The 14,269-nt window shown below is 38.5% G+C and overlaps 2 protein-coding genes across 11 annotated transcripts in view; one reads left to right on the plus strand and one right to left on the minus strand.

Annotated features, from left to right (window-relative positions):
• Window positions 1–10,666, plus strand: part of LOC111337994 (receptor-type tyrosine-protein phosphatase S-like) — a 41,926-nt gene extending 31,260 nt beyond the window's left edge. For 2 of the 3 annotated variants that reach the window (XM_088738046.1, XM_088738048.1), the window contains 12 exons: window positions 271–561; window positions 1,544–1,640; window positions 2,129–2,358; window positions 3,120–3,422; window positions 3,946–4,313; window positions 5,101–5,388; window positions 5,898–6,168; window positions 6,505–6,842; window positions 7,480–7,605; window positions 8,141–8,292; window positions 8,864–8,999; window positions 9,833–10,666. In XM_088738046.1, coding sequence (XP_088594172.1) covers window positions 271–561; window positions 1,544–1,640; window positions 2,129–2,358; window positions 3,120–3,422; window positions 3,946–4,313; window positions 5,101–5,388; window positions 5,898–6,168; window positions 6,505–6,842; window positions 7,480–7,605; window positions 8,141–8,292; window positions 8,864–8,999; window positions 9,833–9,904 — 2,672 coding nt within the window. In that variant the 3' untranslated portion in view covers window positions 9,905–10,666. The remainder of the gene's footprint in view (window positions 1–270; window positions 562–1,543; window positions 1,641–2,128; window positions 2,359–3,119; window positions 3,423–3,945; window positions 4,314–5,100; window positions 5,389–5,897; window positions 6,169–6,504; window positions 6,843–7,479; window positions 7,606–8,140; window positions 8,293–8,863; window positions 9,000–9,832) is intronic. The other variant, XM_088738047.1, reaches the window with a different exon arrangement.
• A 440-nt stretch (window positions 10,667–11,106) lies between these two features.
• LOC111337993 (protein sidekick-1) overlaps window positions 11,107–14,269 on the minus strand; it is a 46,657-nt gene continuing 43,494 nt past the window's right edge. For 2 of the 8 annotated variants that reach the window (XM_088738039.1, XM_088738032.1), the window contains one exon: window positions 12,095–12,506. In XM_088738039.1, the coding sequence (XP_088594165.1) occupies window positions 12,433–12,506 (74 nt within the window). In that variant the 3' untranslated portion in view covers window positions 12,095–12,432. Of the gene's footprint in view, window positions 11,679–12,088; window positions 13,315–14,269 lie in introns of those variants that run through there. The other 6 variants (XR_015993058.1, XR_015993057.1, XM_088738034.1 and 3 more) reach the window with 6 other exon arrangements.

The raw sequence follows: 14,269 nt of genomic DNA on the forward strand, positions 1-14,269 counted from the left end.
ATTAACTTCCAGGTTATGATGTTATGATAACCTTTGAAGGCAGCTTCTGCATATGCAAGTACTCTCCACTAACTGAAGTTCTCGAAATCGTGGCGCGCGCGCGCGTGTGTTTGCTGGAAAATATCAGGCAACGGAGACATTTGCCAACGTGTTTTGCAGTTGTAATTTTGGCGTATTGTGCTACAGTTCTCAACCTAGCGATGACTTAAAGTACATCACTTGTATTTTATTTTATGTCTAACTCCTTAAAACTGATTTTGTGCGTTTCAGTACCTTCCGCGGCACCGGAGTTGAACACCGCTGAACCAAAAAACAGTACTAGTATTGAATTGACATGGGAACCTGTTCCTAAAAGCAATTTGAATGGCATTCTCACTAAGTATGTCATTAGGTTTTCAATTGTTGATGATGAGAAGAAAATAAAGAAGAAAGTAGAAAACTATGCGTCAAAAGTGGTGATAAATGGGCTCAGAGCATCGACTAGTTACTCGTTTCAAATTTCGGCTGCAACTGTCAAAGGTGAAGGCCCATGGAGCAAACCCAAGAAAGCTAAAACGAAAGGTGAGAAAAAAAACAGCTTAATAACTAATAATGATGATTGTAATACTAATGATGATAGAAATTATTAATATTATAATAATGATAACTTCAATCTCCAAAATTATTTTGCCAAGAGCAGCGTCTTTTTGGCATTATGTAATTATTCATATAAATCGTATAAATATTTTATCATCTTTGTCTTTTCCTTAAATCTTGAACGCAAAAAAGGGGGAAAAGGTAAAATACTGCTTGAAAACAGGTCCCTATTGTACAAAATTGAAGGTTTCGTAATTTCTCTAACCAATAAAAACCACATCAAACCAGCTAAAATATTATCTAAATGAATATCATAACAAAAAATGTTTAGAACTCTTCCCTTTTTAATAATTATTTATGATAATAATGTTATTAATGATAATAATGATAATGATGATAATAATAGAAATAATAATTGTGTCAGTGGTAACTATGAACGACGTTGCGTTTCCTCTTGTAGTACGAGTGGGAGAAAAAGAAAAACATCGGAAAGAATTTTTATCAAGATCTTCTAAAATCTTGCCCATCGGGTACTGCAAAGATCTCACGAACCACCTAAATGATAATTAAAAGCAACGATACCTCCCATTAGGATGAAGTTATAATGTGAATCTTTAGCAAATGATAATAATGATAATGATGTTGATGATCATATAATTGACAAGAACAACATTAATAATGATAGTATTAAAATTAATCCTAATGCCGGTGATAAAAACCATGGTAACAATAAAGCAATGGGAAAACTTGTGTAAATGTCGATATCAATAAATTATTGGAGAAGTATACTAAACGTTATCAAGAAATATTTTTACCTATTTACCTCGTTATTCGATTTTCAGGGTTTGTCTTCTTTGTTGAACTTATTTTCTCATTCTTTGGAGTATTTCATATTTATTTACATTTTCAGTAATTTCTAAAATCTGTTTTTTGAAATTGCATTTATATGTGTTCCTCTTTGTTGTAGACCCACCCGTCCCTCCTACTCCTAGCGACATTGGGACAACTGAAGTTACTGTTGCCTTTGTGCCCAGGCAAATTTTAAGTAGTGGAACAGAAGTCAGGTTAGAATTGATTATTTCAAACATCGGTTGCTTTGTTTCGATTGTCCTAGCAGGAGGAGAAGTGGAAACTAGAAGCATCGAGATTCAACTCTTTCGTACGAACAACTAAGCTTCATTGGCTCTACGCGTTACATCTTAATATCCCTCAAATTTCCTAATCTAACAATTAATTCCATATATTTTTACCAGTTCTCATACGAAAATGTGCACCAGATAGGAGTTTAAGCCTTGTTATTGCAACTTGCTCTTTTTTCCAAGTCGTGATATTTTCAAGTAATTCTAGAACTAACGATTAGGTCATTGCGAGCTTTTATCTGCATTGTATTCAGTTTGGTAAAGCAGATATCATTTTGATATCTTTCATTTGCTCGTTCGATAGTTGATTTTTTCAATTTCTTCTTTACTTTAAATGGAATACCGACATAACACTTCAAACGCTTTTCCTTAAACTGTTTTTTTTCTCAATATTTTTTAATAATCACTTTCAGTTACTACCAAATCATGGTCGTACCCCTAAGAAAAGGAGAAGAGCCTGGAAAATCATCAGATGAAGTCTATGTTAAAGTAACCAGAAAATATGAAGATAGAGTGGAAGGGGAACCCTACATAACGGCCGAATTTTCCAACAACAACGAGCGAAGAACAACGTTTCCTGTTGGAGATGGGGAGTACTACTCGAGAAAAGGTCATATTGAAGCGAGAAGAAAGCACAGAGCGGGTGAGTAAATTCGACCCAAAGCCTTGTAATTATGATTTTTTTCCTAATGGCGCTGAATCACAAGTTATATTGTGTTTATCTATTTTCATCTACGTATTTTCTTAACCTCATGTTGGCTTGCATCACTCTGTAATGAATGCAACATTTGAAATCGAGATGAGAAAAATAATTATTGTAAGGTAATTATTGGCACTTTAAATTACACCAGTGTGAGCCTTTATTCCATGCGATACTGAAGGTCGTTTGTATCGTCCCAATCTCTTCAGGCGAGAAAAGCATGTGGCGATCTGGACGAACACAATCATGACAATTTAACAACTTGGACCGTTGGAGTAACCACAATTCTTATCATGAAAATACACTCCACCCTTACGAAACTTTTCCGAGACTATTCGGGCCATCGAGACAATCCAGACTCACCTTCAGTTTCTAGCAAACAACGATCGGGGATCTATCAACCCAAACTACCTCTTCCACTGCCCCCCTCCTCCCTTCTGGTTCTGACAATGGATCAGGAGTCGACTTCAAGGTCAACCTCGTATGATTACATCCTTAAGGAGGGTGTTAAATTAATGGCAGGTGACATCTCAATCTGTAATTTTTTTTTTCGACTTGGAAGTCAAATCTTACACGTAATTTTGAGTGTTCTTTGCTGCATCCTCAAGATTGGTCATGCTTTATTATTATTATTGCTATTATTATTATTATTATTATCATTATTATCATCATTATTATTACTATTATTATTACTTTTTTTTTAGAATTCACCAAGTATCTTAATGGCAAGCTTGACGACGACACAGAGTATGCTGTTTTCCAGCGTTCTCTTAGCAGCCCTAATGATTATCAAAATGAGGGATTTACTCAATTCAAAACCCGTAAACCGATACCTCCTGTATTGGAACCGGAGGATAAGACCGTGATTGTTGTTGGAGTATTTATAGGGCTGTTTATAGTGTGTGTAGTTGTTGTCGGCGGAATTGTGATTGTCTGGTTGCGCGGTCGACAGCGGACCAATGAGAATGAGGTCGACGAAGACATTCCTATGGAAGACAGAGGTTATGGTAGGTTCCTCTTCACTACCTAGTATAACTATCACTAAGTTGAAATCATTTCGTTGTTTATTGGCTCTTTGTGGTCCTGCCGAAATTTTCTTTGGCATCTGTTACATCACCGTGACCACTTTCCTTACGAAAGTTAAGAAATAGTTACATCTCACCATTTCTTTTATAACATTGAGACTTGAAAACATCTTTCATTTCGGTACTGTAACATTCACACGAAAGCATTCACGTGGTAGACGAGTTGAAGCATTTCACTTTGACATACAGTTCCTCTCACCAACATCATTGTGTAGTAAAGTGTTACGCGTATGGTTGTAAAAAAAGGCAATGATTCTGTAAAACCGCTCTGTAGTTGTCAATGCCTCCTTTAAACCAATGCAAGAGCATAAGAAAATGTGTAACTATTATGAATTTCCGCCTGTTTCCATCGGAACGTACCTGTATCAATAGCTTTGGATGGAACAGAATACTGTTTGTTTCTATCTCATGTCTGTGCACTGATAGTTTTATAAATTCTACTTAGAAAACTTCGTTCCAGAAGGTGAAATATCCGTCGAGGACTTTGAAGACCACGTGAAACACCTTAACGATGATGACTTATTTTCTGTGGAGTATGGTGCCATACATCCTCGAGGAAATTTTACTTCTAAAGCCACTCTGTCCGAGGAGAACAAACACAAGAACCGTTACAACAATATTGTTGCGTACGACCACAGCCGAGTGAAATTAAATCCAATCAAAGGTGTACCAGGTTCTGACTACATTAACGCCAACTTCTTGAACGGTTATCAGAAGGAGAAGGCATACATCGCCACCCAAGGACCACTTGAACACACCACAGATGACTTCTGGAGAATGGTCTGGGAGCAAGGGACAAAAACCATCGTCATGGTTCGTGCTTTCTATTAATAAATAGTAATAAACGTAGATCATGTGCAGTTATTTAATTGCGTTGTATCCACTTACCACGCATTATGCAGCATAGCCAGAAGAGAAAGTATCGCATCTTTCCATGTCTATCATTAAATGTGAACTGTATTATGTTACATATTTTAATAACATTCGCCTTTGAAGTTCTGACCCCAGTTGTTCAGAGATTGGATAAGACTATCCTTTTACTAAATCTCTATTCAGTGGATAGCACAATACATTTTGTTAACCTGACCCTTATCCGCTGGATAGCGACTTTTCTGTTTGAGAGCACTATCCGTCCCTTGAACAACTTTGTCATGTATTATAAGCTCAGAACATTCATGTGATTACTGATTGAGGCTTTTTCTCTTTCAAGTCGCGCACCACCCCTTGCTCTCGTCCTTCGTAGATATTTTTTTTTTCTTAACACTCCCATGATAGTTAAGCCTATCGAAATATTTAAACTTTTCGCTGTGTGTCTTAAAGCTCTGTGGTTTCTGTGACATAATCCTTGTGGGAAACTGCTTATATCTCTGCGATGAGATGTTAAGTCATGAATGGTTTACCGCCCCTATCCCACCCCTTTCCTTTCCCGTACGATATCATCAGTCTTCCTTGACGCCTGGCGAGCGCCTGCTTATACTTCTAGTTGGAGACAGGCTTTGAGAAAGATGAGCTGCTTGTTGCCCAATCTCCTTTCCCCCGTCAATAACCCTACAAAGTTCACCGCGACGTGCTTGAACCATGCCCGTTAATTCCATTCTAGGTGACGAACTTGGAGGAGAAGGGTCGCCTGAAATGTCACCAGTACTGGCCATCAGAAGGTGCAGAATCGTATGGTGAAATTAAAGTAACCTTGGTGCAGACGGTGGAGCTCAGTGAATTCACCATCCGCACCATGACTCTAAACCACGCCAATAACACCGAGCAACGAACGGTCAATCAATATCATTACACAGTATGGCCGGACCATGGCGTTCCTGAGTGTCCATCTTCACTCCTCACGTTTGTGAGAAAGGCTTCTGGAGCAAATCCTCCAGACGCGGGGCCTATGGTAAGTTATCTTGTATTTGGCCAAAACGAGTCAGAAAGGATTTAATTGAGGAGTGGGGGAGGGAGAAATAAGCTAAACGTTTTATCGCGAAGCGAACGGTGAATTTTATAGTTGGAATATTACTAGTGACTTCCTTGCTAATGAAATCTGAACAAAAACCTCCCCACTAACTTTTCTCTCTGTGATCGTTATGCTGCATCGTACAACTGAGCACAGAAGATGTCTTGGCAAGAATGTTTTTGCGGATAAACTTGTGACACATGTTAAATATTGCAGTCGAATGAGAAATTGTTGCGATTTTTAAGTTCTGTGAAGGTTTTTATACGAGCTGTATTATCGTCCCTTTTGAGCGCGTGAAACAATTCAGATGCACAGTGTGATCGTCATCTTCTTCTGAAAACAAATGATCCTAGAGAGGAACGTTTTCAAAACCCACGCACATTTCACCTGCAGAAATAATAAATGTTTCTTTAGTAGTTCAGGTATATTATTAGTGAATTGTCGTTCAGGTTGTTCATTGCAGTGCTGGAGTGGGAAGAACTGGTACATTCATTGTGGTAGACGCAATGTTACGCCGCATTGCTGCAGAGAAAACAGTGGATGTCTACGAATATGTCACGTCACTGCGACAAGATAGAAATTTGATGGTGCAAGTTGAAGAACAGTACATTTTGATACATGATGTCCTGGTGGAGGCCATCCATTCCGGATTTACTGAGATACACGCAAATGATCTCAGATCTCACATTAAGAACCTCATGCAAGTGAACCAAACGAGTGGTGGGTGTTTTTTCCACAAAATACCATCACATTAATCCCTTATGTTATAAATTGGAAATAACCAATAAATCCATAATTTTTTTTTCTTGTTAACTGTTATTGTATGAACTCTAGGCTTAATGGCAATCACATAACCAGTTTATTGGAGATGCCTCATTCCACTTGTGTCTTTATAAATGTGGTGCTTTTATTTTAAACACCCCTCTAGCTTTGAGGCTTTGAAAGCTTTCTGATGAGATCAAGCTAGTCTCTATTAAGCTCAGTCTCCCTTAATGTTTTTTTTTTCAATCTCTAGCTCAATTTTGATGTCAGAGTGTCACTATTTTATGTTGTTAGGCCAAAGTGAGATGGATGAGGAGTTCATTCGGTTAGGTCGCTGCTTCAGCGCTTCTCAGTTCACAACTCAGGCTGCTAACATGGCCTGCAACGTGACCAAGAATCGTTATCCAAATGCGTTTCCTTATGATGAAACCCGGGTTAAACTGAGTGTAATCTCGGGCGTGGAAGGCTCCGACTACATCAATGCTAACTTCATTGATGGTTACATGGCCAGGAGAGCATTTATTGCAACTCAGGCACCCATACCTGACACTATTCCAGACTTTTGGCGAATGATCTGGGAACAAGAATCTTCCACCATAGTCATGTTATCCAAGGAAACAGAAGGTGGCAAGGTATGCTCAATTAACCGACAATTTATCAATAAAGCAATCAATCAATGCACTAGTCTAGGATGAGGTTACCAATCTATGTTATGGATGGTTATCTTTTACTAGGGTAAATAAAGATGTCATTTGCATTTCATTGGTAAATAAAAGGCAAATACTCTTTTGGTGATCCCTTTTATGTCGATCTTGCATGAATAAGTATTTCTACCAGTTGACTTTCGTGAGCAACTCTCTTCCGAGAGATCTCGAAAAAAGCTTTGTTTCCTTATAAATGGGGACTCCTAATGTGCAGTAAGACCTCTGATACGTGTTAAACTGTAAAAGTTTGTCGGTCCGCTTCGCCGAAGCGGTGTGTGACTGATCGCTTCGCAGCCATCACTCCTTCGAAGTTGATGTAAACGTAATTAATTAATTACCATCGATTTGATAGATGCATCCATTTCCTCGTTACGTTTGTAGGGAATAAAGACTTAAGACCACGTATCAAATCTGAATATTGATCCTAACCTGTAATAAGTTATCACAGAGGCTTGGCCTTTAGAGTCATCGCTTAAAGGAGAATAAATCCGTAAGAGTTCTGACTGTGTAGTTGAACTTTAGCTGAATTTTATCGATCTGTAAAGCTAAATCTGTATGTATACAGGTTAAAGTACACCATTACTGGCCTGCAGAGAAGCCCACGCACATTGGAACTTTGGTAGTGGAAAAGACAAGTGAGATGACCTATGAAGACTACACGATGAGAGAAATGAAACTCACCCATACCAAGGTTAGTTCTGGTGACTATTCAGCGAATGTATAGTAACTGTCTGTTTATATTAAACAGAGTAACATAGTAAACGTACCTGAAATGTGGTTGAATTTTTTAGGAAATTAGTCAGGAGTTTTATGTATTATAGGGAGATATGCACTTGGTCTAAAATTCTAGGGAGAAGAACTGGTGCCCCAACCAACATTTACATGTAATATCGAGCAGACGAGGTTTTTAGGGTTATACAAGCACGACAATGAAAATAACAACAACAACAATAACGCGTACCAACAGCCCATTTCCGAATAGGCTTTGACCTATTTTCAAAGCGGGTCCAGGTCTTTTCATATGATTATAGGTTATCATTTAAATGCAAATTAATCTTATTTTAATACAAATTGTTGAGCACCAGGCCTCGTTTGAAAGAGAGGCTAAGGTAACTCGGAAATGGCCTCAGACATTCCTAGTCTTGTTCAGAGCGATCACATGCTGCCTTAAAATATCTGTTAACAGCCTTTATTAAACGTACATAATACTTTTCTCAATATTTCAGGAAAGTGCATCGCGAGTTGTTCGTCAATATCACTACACTGGATGGCCCGACTCAGGATCCCCAGAATCAGGGACTGGTTTAATCGATCTTATTGGCCAGGTGCAACGATGGCAGCAGCAGTCAGGCAACACCAAGATCACTGTACATTGCAGGTGTGTATGTAGAATAAATATGTAAGTGTATGTTATAGTCTGGCCTAAAAAAATAATTATTCGGCACCTTCATTCATAGGACGCAAGCTTTGGTCCTGACTGCAAAATGCCCATTTAGCCTTTGTTCATTTTATTGAAGGTATTCCCATGGTCAGGTGCATTGTTTCTAGTCGTAACTTTGTCTCCCGAGTCTCCCTCAAGCCACTTTTGCAAAAAATTCAAACCCTGTAGCTATAATGGAGACTTGAGGCCCTGGAAAGATCTTTTCATTCCTAAAGAGGTTTCACCCCGTCACAAGAATCAAACTGCGCACGTTGTGATGTCACCAATATGCGCGCAGGCATGTAGATAAATCATCCTTTAAGCCACTCTGAAGTAATTTTCCAATTCTTGCTTTTCTCATGCTTGGTTTTACTCATTTTACTCATTCATCTGGTTATTTATTCAATCAATGAAAACCTTATAAACACAGTGGTGCCTTGCGTTATCCTATGCCATTGTAACTTCAACCTTAACGTAGTTCTTAAAAACAGACGCTGAGTTTATTTTCTTCTTCATCTTCATCAATCAGCGCTGGAGTGGGCCGCACGGGAGTGTTCTGCGCCCTCAGTATTTTAATCGGACAGTTAAAGAGTGAAGGTGGGGTTGACGTTTTCCAGACTGTGAAGCAGCTGAGAGCTCAGAGACCTGCCATGGTCCAGACAAAGGTATGCTAATTTTTATGAAGTGCTCAAGGAAGCTACGTTATGTTATTTTGAACACTTCCGAGCGTCGAAGTAGACCGCCATTGTTTATGAAAAAAGAGGAAGCGTTAACATATGATTCGGTTGATCCATGTAATGACTGGCTTTTGTCCTTGCTTAGAATTTAATTACGCTCTGTACTTGGGTACGAGAATGTAGTGTCAGTGATTCATGAAGGATACAAGTATTGTTTGGAACATGGGGTTAGCGCAATTTTAATCAAACGAGACTAACGTCAAGTAGATTAGACGGGTCCGAAAATTAACGGGGATGGCCGAGTCTGGCAAACATTTACATGATGGCGGATTAAGTCTATTTAGGGCTTAGAAACTTGAGGTCCCTTTAAAGTCATTGCACTGATTTAAAATATTTCCCAGCTTTTTGTAACACCATATAAAACCTTTCAAAAGACTAGTGATTTTTCATTAAAGATACTGTAAATCAAATGCACCACCCTTCATTTTTTTACTATAAGCTAGATAGGGTAATAAAGGCTAGAAAGAATAATAAAGATGAACGACTGCATGTCTTTATTTTTTTAGTGAAATTTCAACTCCTAGGACGAGTTATGAAGAATTATCCAGAAAATTCGCAAAGCTTTTTTCGTCAGTTCTAAGCAGCGACTGTTCATGATTTCTGGCGTAAACATCCTAGCTACAATTTTAACATAGATTCATGCTTTTATTAGTAAATTTTCTTTCTGTACTCTACAATGGAATCTGACTTAATTTAATTGAATATACAACAGCAAAGATTATGTTACCATATGGCTTACTTAGTGGTTTTCTCTCTTTTAGGATCAATACGAGTTTATTTACTCTGCTCTCAGTGAGTACTTAGACTCGTTCGATGCCTACAGTAATTTCTGAGCGCCGACCTGGACTCCTTTCAAACGAAGACCAATTTTCACTTCAGCAGAAGTAAATTACTTTTGTAAGCTGAGTAGAAGAAACAGATGAACTAGTTGATATCGAGTAGTTGAAACGCCATTAATACACTCAGAAATATATACCCAGTTACTAAGGATAAATATGTGATGCAGTTCAAGGCGCAGCCCGTAAATTAGGTTGTGCTGATAAAACTGCGCAACCATGGTCTTAGAACTGAACAAATTTCAGGGATTCACTGATGTAAAGTAATTTTTTTACCACAGAAAATATGAGGTCTAAGAAAAGAATTTGGGAATGGATTTATTGATCAAATTATATTGTAAGTTTTATTTGAGGTGTTATTTCATTTTTGGAGTAGCTGAGCTAATTGATTTGAAACATAAGATAACAGGTTTCTGTTACGAAGAAAAAATTAACCTGAAGGGTAAGCAAATCTTAAAAACCTAAGCAATAAAAAGAGAGTTTATATCGGCAAAACATGGATCAACCATTTTTTAAAGGAATCAGCCAAAATATTGTTAACTAATATAATTCTAGTTTTTATGCGACGTTTTGATGAACGTTGAACTGTCGGACTGTGACTCCTTCTGGCTGGATCCCCTGAGATCATCTTGTGATCTATAGAAGGAAGTAGTGTGGCTCCCCCATTTTGTAGAAAAATGATCAGCGGAAGACAGTCCAATCGCTGCATTACTGAAGCTATAGCTGCATTGTGACAATAAAAGATAATTTTGTACCATGCTCAGACCTTCAATCGTGAGAATATCAAACAAATATTCACCAAAATGGAGGAGTCTAGCGGTAGATATTTATTGAGCGGCTAGGCCGTGAGATAGACAGCCCTCGCTGGCCACCTCGCTGGTCGAGGGTTCGAGCCCCGGCCGGACCTACACTCAAGGTCTTAAAATAATTGAGAAGAATATGCTACCTCTCAATAACATCAAGACATGCGGGTTAGATATTTTAGTCTTCTCGGAAAGGGACGAATAAATGGAGGTCCCGTCTCCTGCAGGGTTAGGGGGTAGGAGACGTTAATTTCCCACGCACGAGATTACTGTGTGATGGATATCCTCCCCTGGGGTGGGATAGGTGGGTTAATAATATTCGAATGTATTTAGTACGAGTCGCTGGCTCATTGTACATCTCGAGTTGACATAAATGAACAGACAGACAGACCGACACTGAGTTAAATAGTAGTTTTATTATGTATTAGAAAAATGAGACAATATAACACTAAAGGATGATTTTACTAATTCTTCCGGATTTTAAGAAGACAAAAGCTGAATCGAACCCTGCGTATTTTTATTCAGTTTTTTATTGCTGAAACAATCGAACAGTGAAACATCTATATTAGTACCTATTCTCACATAAGGAACGTTCAAATTGCGAAATCTCCGCGGATAAGTCACTTTACTCAACCTACTTGACAGTATTCTCGACCGCCATTTTAAGGCGGATAGTGTCACGCAAAAGCTCAGAAACTCAACCTTGCTTTATCACAAGACGAGCAACCCTATCAAACTGATAATGTGTATTCAAAGATAACTCCTCAGCTGTTCTAAGTTACCCGTACGGGAAATTGGTTTTAGTATTCTACAGAGCATTAGTGGTGCCTGAAATCAGGTGAGAAACTGCTCGCTTCCCAAGTGATCAGTCTTAAAAGCCATCTGAGATCCTCTCAGGTACTTTAGTAGCACAAGAAGCTACGATGGGTGCCTGGCTGAGTGCAGGGCTACGCAAGGCATGGACCACTCTGCAAAATTTTAAAGGAAGTCTCGATTAATTCTCTCTTTCGTCTCTGTGTTATTGTGTCTTCGTTTTGTGTTTTGTGTTCCGTTCTTTGCGTTTTTTGTTTCGCGATTTGCGTTTTGTGTTGCTTTGCATCTGTTTTTTTTTATTTTTGACTAGTTATGCCCTCTCCAGTTCCTCAGAGAGAAACTTCAAAAAAGGAACGTGTTCATGACCAAATACGTTCGTAAGTTGAGGAGAGATGGAGGAGATTGGGGGCGTAGGGCGAAAGTGCCACTCTCTAAAAAAGCGATGTCTTCCAGATGTAAAACCAAGGTAGCCTCCAAAAGTCAGTAGGGTATAAATGTGGAAAGTGGGTAAGTTTAACACTCTCATCCTGTGTCAACACTTTTAACTAAGTTTAAGATAACTTACCAGAGAACATCTTCCTGAGGAATTTCCTCCAGAAGTTCCTACTTTTAAATGGTGACTGTTATTGACGTCTGTTCCAGTCATTGTACGGATTTTGATTCCACTGAGCTGTATTGTGTCACCATACGATTCTGCATGTTCTGAAGGTCAGCAGTGGTCCAACTGCAAACGAATTTTTTTTCTTACTCTGCGGCCTGGTTTGTTCGGATAAGATATGAGCTAGACTGAATTACGGAAGCTAATGTAGAAAACACTTATTGCTGATACGTACAATTATATGAATTAATATTTCACTTTTAACACAGCATAAGTTGTCAGCTAACTTACTCAGTTTCTTAAAATAAGCCCTAAGTATCATTTGGTTGGAAAACTGAACGGAAAATCTGTTCCATCGTGACGGCTCCGCGAAAATCTTCCTTCCCTGAAGCGAAATAAAGTAAACAACTCTGAGCTTATGAGGTTCATTTTAGACCTCGTCATATACAATTGTTCTGTGTTAGGTCATGTGTCGGAAAAGAGGATAAAAGTGGGCGGAGCTATTTTTTTTTAGGTAATCTGGGTTTTCAGTAATTAATGAAAGCTAATTTATCAAATAAGTAGATAAATTCATCAAACCCGCAATTCCGCGTCCTTACAGCGACGTTCTCTCAGATTTCCCTGAAAACAGTGAATGGAGAACTACCCACAATACTTTACGAGGTTGTCATGTATACTTAGAGATTTTTTTTTCCGACAACCTTTCTCGAAACAGCTGTATATGCATATTTGACCGTCAAAATTAAAACTTTCGAGGCAAAACGTGCCGAGGTTAATAAATAGAAAGCTTCCAAGATATGGGAATAAGAACCTGCTTTTACTTACCATGCTCACAATGTGAGAAAGTCAGCCCGAAAAAAAAAGTATTTTAAAATTAATTTCTTATTTGAGCTACCCATAGAATACTCACGATACTCATTTCATTAAGCTTCGCTTCATCGGTAATAGTTCTAGTTTGGTCTGCAGATCACAGAAAAACAAAGCGACGTCAAAACGTCCTTTCAGCAACGGCTTCGATCAGTTTTCTGCGCCTTCACCCACGTAACGATGAGAGACAGTGAGTTACCTCGCTATCGACATGCTTTTCATATATCCCGAAGGTACGTGTTATTGTGCATAATAGGTTGTTTACTCTCTTCTCTTCAAGTCCACATGTCCTTCTCTTCTGTTGTAGCCAACTGGATCGCCGGGTACTGTCAAATGATCAGCGCATTTGAAGACGACTCTTAAACAGCTAGGTTTGTTTTTACGATTTGAAAGCACGTTCAGTGTCATGACCACATTACTACCCTTTAAGGTAAATGAAAAGGGTATCGTTGTGTGCATGTGGTTTCTGAAGTGTAATCCGTCCACAGAAATTAACGCAAACGGGGAACAAAAAGTTTTTGCAGCACTTAAATATATCACCCTATTACTGGAGAATGTACGTACTGGCAAACCCTCAGTGAAAACTGACTGATGTACAGTGTTGCGTTAAGAATCAGAAGACAATAGAACACTGTAAAGCATGTTTAACAACAATATCAGCTGGCAAACTTTCTTGATTTTGATTAATCAAAACCAGAATTAAAGAGTCCTTGGATTCGCACTTTAAGGTGACCTCATCTGCAAAGGAGTCTTAAAGCGAGAATTTTCAAATATCTGCAAGAGTGCATTGTAAGTAGCCTTAAAATACGCACTTTTAAGTGTTTTTGAGTGAGCAACTCAAAGAGCATTGAGGTGAACACTCTTTAAGGGCTAAAAGAGCGCACTTGAAAGCGTCCTTAAGTACGCTATTTTAGGAACCGCAACAGCCTCGAAACTAATTGTAGGTTCATTTACACTTACAAGAAACCTTGAATATGAAAATCAAGGAGTCTTTTAGGAGTCTTGAAGTGAGCACTTAAAAGTGTCTTTGAAGTACGCACTTGAATTTGTCCCAAAACGCACCGTAAGTTGTCATATCGAGCGCCTTTGAGATACTTTCTAATTAAAACTCGTCTAATTGTAAATTTCACTTAAAGGAGTCTTAAGTCGCGTGTCCTTCGAAATCTTGGGCACTTTTATAAGTGTGCTAAAAAGTACCCTCACATATCAAACTCGATAGGTTATAAATCGTGTGAAAAAAGTGACACTATTTCAGAAATATATGACAGTATTCCATTCAGT

This window comes from Stylophora pistillata, chromosome 11 (assembly GCF_964205215.1).
Source record: "Stylophora pistillata chromosome 11, jaStyPist1.2, whole genome shotgun sequence".
NCBI classification, from domain to species: Eukaryota; Metazoa; Cnidaria; class Anthozoa; order Scleractinia; family Pocilloporidae; genus Stylophora; species Stylophora pistillata.